At 39.2% G+C, this 6540-nt stretch overlaps 1 protein-coding gene across 3 annotated transcripts in view; it reads right to left on the bottom strand.

Annotated features, from left to right (window-relative positions):
* Nucleotides 1-2729: 2729 nt before the first annotated feature.
* The window catches only part of elovl4a (ELOVL fatty acid elongase 4a), an 11667-nt gene continuing 7856 nt past the window's right edge, over nt 2730-6540 (bottom strand). For all 3 annotated transcript variants that reach the window (XM_014003371.1, XM_014003372.1, XM_014003373.1), the window contains exons 6-7: nt 4705-4832; nt 2730-4625 (exon numbers count right to left, since the gene is read on the bottom strand). In XM_014003371.1, the coding sequence (XP_013858825.1) occupies nt 4299-4625; nt 4705-4832 (455 nt within the window). In that variant the 3' untranslated portion in view covers nt 2730-4298. The remainder of the gene's footprint in view (nt 4626-4704; nt 4833-6540) is intronic.

A 6540-nucleotide genomic window follows, 5' to 3' on the forward strand; every position in this document is an offset into this window, starting at 1 on the left:
ATATATATATATATATATGTATGTATGTAAAGCACAAACACAGTAACGTGTGAACAGAAAGAAAAACAGTTTGTTTTTAGCCAACAGTTCAAAAACTGAGTTAGTGATCATCATGATCAGAATCTGTGAATCGTCATTAGTTAGTGGCACTTATTCTGGCAGAAACACATAGTTGAAAAACACAGTATTTGCTGTAATAATCAACTGGAAGAACTTGAAATTAACAGGGAAAATTGTGTTTTTTTAAGTTCGGATGACAGTATGCCTGCACCGTATCAGCAGCTCAGTGTCTAGACTCCTTGACTGATGTCTCGATCTTTTTCGATCTCCTTCACACCTTTACCTTTTTGTAAGTTTTTCTGCCACATTTTGTTTTAGAAAGTATTTATAGTTTATCTGTTCGAGTCCTCTGTGTCTGCATTCTGGATACAATTCGCCCACTCACCTTAATAGAGTAGCAAGTGAGTCATCGTCCATCTCACTCTGTCCCCTGAATCCTCTGTCCTCACTCCACCTCCATGTCCTCTAATTGAATCCTCTTTGTATAGTTTTCCTGGCAGCTGCATCTCTATCATCATTCTATCAATATACCCACTGTCCCTCCTGTGGACATGTCCAAACCATCTCAATTTGTCCTCTCTGACTTGATCTCCCAGTTGTAGAACCTGTGCTGTACCTCTGATGATCTCATTCCAGTAGTCATTGTTACTCCCAAGAAGAACTTCAATACCTTCAGATCTGCAACTTCCAGTTCTGTCTTCTGTCTTTTTGTCTGTCTCCAAACCATACACCATGGTGTCATAACTAACATATTTCCTTTGACCTTTGCTGTCACCTGTTACAAATCACTCCAAACTTTTCTCCGCCCACTCCTTCCTCCCTGGACTCTCTTCTTCACTTTTTTACCACACACCCCGTGTTCCTGGATAGTTGACTCTAAGTATTTGAAGACTTTTGGGACATRTGCTCCTTGTAGCCTCGCCGTTCCACCTACCTTCCTCTCATTCTCACACACGTCCTCTGTCTCGCTGTGTGTCTGAATTTAATTTCTTTTATATCAAACGTGTACCTCCCCTTCTTAAATCTCCTCAAATCTTTCTGATCTTCATCCTCACTGACCTTTCCCACTTCCTGGTCCACTGTTTCTTTGACCTCTTGTCTTCTTTCTTGTTATTGTCTTCATTCATTAGCTTCTCAAGGTTTTCCTTTCATCTTCCCATCACACTCTTCTTGTCCATTAGAACGTTATATTTCTATCTTTGACAAGTCTAACCACCCACATGTTCTCCCAGCATGATCTCTCTGTCTCACCAGTTGATCAAAGTCCTTCTCTCCCTCCTTATGTCCACTCTTTTGTATAATTCACTCACACTTTTTGTTTTGTCTTTGCTACCTTTGTCTTTGCCCTACACATCTTATATTTCTGTCTGCTCTCTGTCCTCTCACTGTGGCTAACCTCTTCCTCTGTATAACTTCCTGCACTTCAATATTCCATCACCAGGTTTTCTTATCATTGTTTTCCCCATCTAGATGATACCAAGTACCTTCTTACCTGTCTCTCTAATCGCTATGGCCATTCCACTCCTCTTATTAAAATCCATCACTGGTTTCACCAACATGTCCATTCATGTCTGCGCCAATCACAACTCTCTCCTCCCTGGGAGTAATATCATTTCATCTAGATCCGTCCATTCTCCTCTAAGTCTCATCCAACAGTTTAACCAATGACAACATTCAACATCAGACCTGTTTTTCCCTTTAGTCACACCAACGTTTCCAACACTCTTTTCACCTCCATCCTTGTACACACTTTCATCAGGACCACCCCTGCATGAACACTGGGATGTAATTAAAAATGTGCTGCTGATGTGAACGTGCAATTAAGTTTTTAAGTGAAATTGCAACAACGCAGTGATTCTCCCTGACACAACTCGTTCCATCGTAGGCATCACTCTAATCCATGCGAGGAATTGATCGCAACAACACACACACACGCTCACACCACACCATTTTACACACTCACACACACACAGAGAAAACACACAGAAAGTCTGTCTTCCTTTGCTTTGTGGGCCCCAGCAGGTTGAAGAAGAAGCTGGAGGAAGGGGAGATGGGGGGATGGTGCAGGGAGTGGTTTAGCAGGATGTGAGGTGGGGTCTGTCAGGCAGCTGGTGTGTAAAGTAACCATAGAAACCTTTGTCTAGAATCAGCAAAACAGAAAGAGAATTTACTAAAGATGCAGACGGAAAAATTAGATTTTCCTTTTAAATTAATCAAACCCAATTACCTTTCATCTACATTGATTTCACGCAGTGCATTAAACATTGTTGTTGTAAAATATTGATATGGTATTTCATTTGATACACAAGTGGAAATCATTTGAAAGAAAAAAACATTTAAACCCTTTTTTCAATAACGCTTTAAAAGCAACCATCACGGAGTGAAATAGGACTTTTTATTGGTCCTTGATAAACTGATATTTTTGCTCACATAGATTAAAGAAGTGAAACGATTAGGATATCTTTTCATATGAAGCTTAAAAACCCTTATAATTTATGAGTGAAATGATGACTTTGATCAAAGCAAGTGGAACCTCCTTGCCTCAGTGTTATTTTGGCGCCATCTAGTGTTGAAAATGGGCAAATTCACAATCCTCAGTTTTACAGCACACTTCAGACAATATCTGAAATTCTCAATAAAAGTACATCATTAAAATGCAGACACTTATAGAAGTTGTCCAGGCATTCAGATTGTTTTATTCGGAGGAAAGTTTAAAGACATGATACAAAAAAACAAATAAAATAAAATGCAGAAATGTGGTGGACATACAACACTAACATGTGCGGAGTACAAAATATCACAATGAATTATGTACATCACAAAAATAAAACAAATACAAAGAGAAGCACTTTCAGCTAGATGAAAATTTGTACTTACATAACAATAATTAATAATAATCAATAAATAACAATAAAATACATCGGTTGGTTGCTGTCACAAAGCAGGATTTGCTGATTCGTAGCTGAATGATAATCTCTAACTTGTATGTTACAGGCACAACAACCAGATCCTTTACAGTAGCATAAGATACACTGTCACCTCATGTGTATCTTTTTGAATCGAGTGCCCTTTCCATTTCCCCTCTAAATCAGATAAAATCACATTCAAGTCAGTTCAGGGCATAAAAGCTGCAGAAAGACATTTCTTTGAAAACGTAAAGGTGTGTTCTTTAAGAAAACAGTGCTAAATGATGTTAACAATAAGTGGATATACGCTGCTGGCTCTGCAGTTGCTGTTTTTTTATAAAGACAAAGAAAAAAAGGAAATCTGAAACCCAAAAACATCTGTTTTCTCCAGCATCTGAGACAGACAAGTTCATTGAGGATATGCTAGAAAAGACAAGTAAACACCTGCAACAACAAATCTCTTCTGTCAGAGGGACAAAACACAAAATACCATCAGATCCATCATTTCTCTGGATATTTGTTACACTTCATCACATGACAAACAGGTATGGATATACAAAATGAGTTATATACAAACAAAACGATAAGCATACTGACCCCATTTGAGCTGCAGCTGATCAATATTCCATCTTATAATGTCGATGGAACAAAATCATAATTTTTTTTATGTATTATCTCTTGATATTGGTTTATTATTGTCCATATTTAGACTACAACTGTGTGATATCGCATGGTGGCTCAGTAGTGAGAGGTTTTTGTTCTAAAGCAAATAAAATACTGTACAATCAAACACAGAAAAGCCAGTAAAAGAGCCTGTAGACTTAAAGTTAAACAAGCTTGGCTGAAATGAAATTATAGCGTTCATTATTTTCATTTTTACATCAAGGAGAACATCACGTTTGTGTAAATTCAGTATTCCTGTCTCCATCCAGCATTGCTTGTTGGTTACAGCAGTAAACAAGCCGGTCTGTTTCATGTTCAGCCTCGGGGTTTTGTCGCTACATATCCCCCCATCTTGTGTTGGTACCAGACGCTTGGCATCTCAATAAGGAGCAGGAATACTACAATCTATTCCAAATTCTACTACTTTGTCGTGGATAATTGGTGAGAATGGTCATCTTACTGCTAACAAATCAACTTCCTCTCAATAAAGATCAGTCTAGTACTTTATCTACAACAACTCAGATCATGGCTCAAAGAAATCAACCTTACTCGAACACACCCATGCAGTTAATTCGTCCTCAAATGAAGTCTGTCGTGTTTTAGCAACTTAGAAGCCAAAGTAAGGTCACCACCTCACCTGTCTCCTCCCCCCACCCCCATCCTCTTCCTCTAATCTCTTTTGGCACGTCCTTTCCTCTTTCTCCTCCCAGAGTTCTCCTGGGGCTTCTCCTCTTTGCTCCCCATCAGCGTCGCTCCGTTCGCAGCTTTGTTGAAGCCGTTCAGGTTGCCGTTGGACAGGGCCTTCGCCGCCTTGGAGGAAGAGGAGGCATCGCGCCGCGCAGGCTGCTGGCGACGATAAGTCTGGTAGTAGAAGTTGCCGAACAAGACGATGAAGGTGATGGCATAGCAGATGAGGGAGTAGTGCATCCAGTGGGGGAAGTCGCAGTTGACGTAGAGGGAGAGGGCGGTGTGGCCGATGGTGATGTGGAACTGAATCTGAGACACAACAAAACAGAGAAACTGTTACCTTCATGTACTGCGGGACGGTAAGACATTTTAGTATTTGATTACTCACCATCTGGATGATGGTCAGGTACTTCTTCCACCACAGGTATTTTTGGATTTTAGGTCCGCAGGAGGCCAAGCCGTAATACAAATACATCAAGACGTGGATCAGTGCGTTCATGTGTGCACCAAAGAAGGCTGTAAAAAAAATGTAATACATTCATAACATTAATCCAACTTGCAATCCAAGTTTTATGCCAAGATCTTGTGTACGTTTGTTGGACCTCTGAGTGTGTGTTTGGGATGACCCTCAGCTGCTACCAGACCAAACTTAGGCTCAATGGGCCTCATGCAAGAACCGTTCGTACGCACAGATTTGTTCTTAAGTTGTGCGTACGAGTGATTTAGGAGAATTTGTGGCATTCACCAATGTTTTCGTATTCTAKGATTTTTTTCAGATARGAACAAAATTRACGAGTGGTCCAGACCTGTCGTATATTTTACGAGCAGTCAGTCTGCTGTTATCCAGACGGGTTTTCTTCCCTAATAACTTTATATTTCATTAGTTAGTTCGATGCGCAACGGTGTGGCTTCTGAATAAATGAAAATGATTTAACACAGTTGTTTATACTTTTAGCAGCTCTTTTTATTCCACAGCTGACCTGCTAAAAATGATAGATTTTCTTTTCTGGATCTCTGACAGACGGACTTCAATCTCTGAACTCGTAAAGTTCTTCATTTTAGTTTTCGCTGTCATTTTTCATGAATGAACACTTCCTTGTATCTGAGGCAGGAAACATAGCCTTATATGGTGTTTTTGGGGTGGTAACTATGCTAATCTCCTCTCGCGTGCACGAGCAGCTGGATAGAACAGGTGGAATTTACGCAGCTCATTTACGCACGTTTCCTGAAGATAGAAGAGTTTGTTGAATCTGACGTGACATGTTCGTACGAACCCTTTGTACGAACAAAAGTAAGAGAAATTTAGGATAAGAATAGGAAGATGTTCTTGCATGAGACCCAATATCTATAAAATTATCCCAGTGATAGACTGATAGAATGATTTTTTAAATTTGCTTAGATAAATCAAAAAAATCTCCTGAGCCACTAAATAAATCCTCTAAAAACAGAACTTTCAAGAAGTTAATGTTGGTCTACAAATGATTAACTTCTGGAGTCACTCCAATTGAAGATGGTTACCAGAGTTAATTTACATTAATCAACACAAAAAAATACAGTAGCTACACTTTGGGCAGTTTTGCCAACACTGAGTTTAATTTGATGTGATAGTAGCTGAGTCATCCCCTAGACATGCTGTTTGAGATGTGTTTTGATTTAATATACCACAGAGATATGTTAACAGTGTTGAAGCCTTGTTTTTTATCGATAGCATTTCATCAGTGGTGGGCACCAGCCCGCTAAAGCGCAAATCCGCTACTTGCGGACCTGAATATTTCATTTGCGCTTTAGCAGTCTTACTAATTTTTATAATTCATAAGCAAATTTGCGCTTTCTAACATTAAAATGCAGTACCGCTAGTAACTATTTATCTACCAGTCATCATTATCTTGAACAGCAGAAAGTAGGGCTGTCAATTAATCACAACACACATGATCTAACAGCACCCCTCCCAGATGTACACACTTATTGAGAAGGTATACATCCTTGCTGACTGTTGCTTTCGGTCAGGGTTCTGATTTCCCACAATGCTTTGTGTCTGCTTATGTAGCAGGAAGACAGTGTTTTTTTGTTTGTTTGTTTGTTTTTTAATTGAAAACATTTACAAACAAAATATGGCAAAAAACGTTACATTAAGATATCGGGCATTACAGGTTGAGTTATAAGTAACATAAAACACAGTATCAACCATAAGAAGGAAATAATAACTAAAATGAATGAATAAACT

This window comes from Austrofundulus limnaeus, unplaced genomic scaffold (genome assembly GCF_001266775.1).
Source record: "Austrofundulus limnaeus strain Quisiro unplaced genomic scaffold, Austrofundulus_limnaeus-1.0 Scaffold18, whole genome shotgun sequence".
In the NCBI taxonomy this organism is placed as follows: Eukaryota; Metazoa; Chordata; class Actinopteri; order Cyprinodontiformes; family Rivulidae; genus Austrofundulus; species Austrofundulus limnaeus.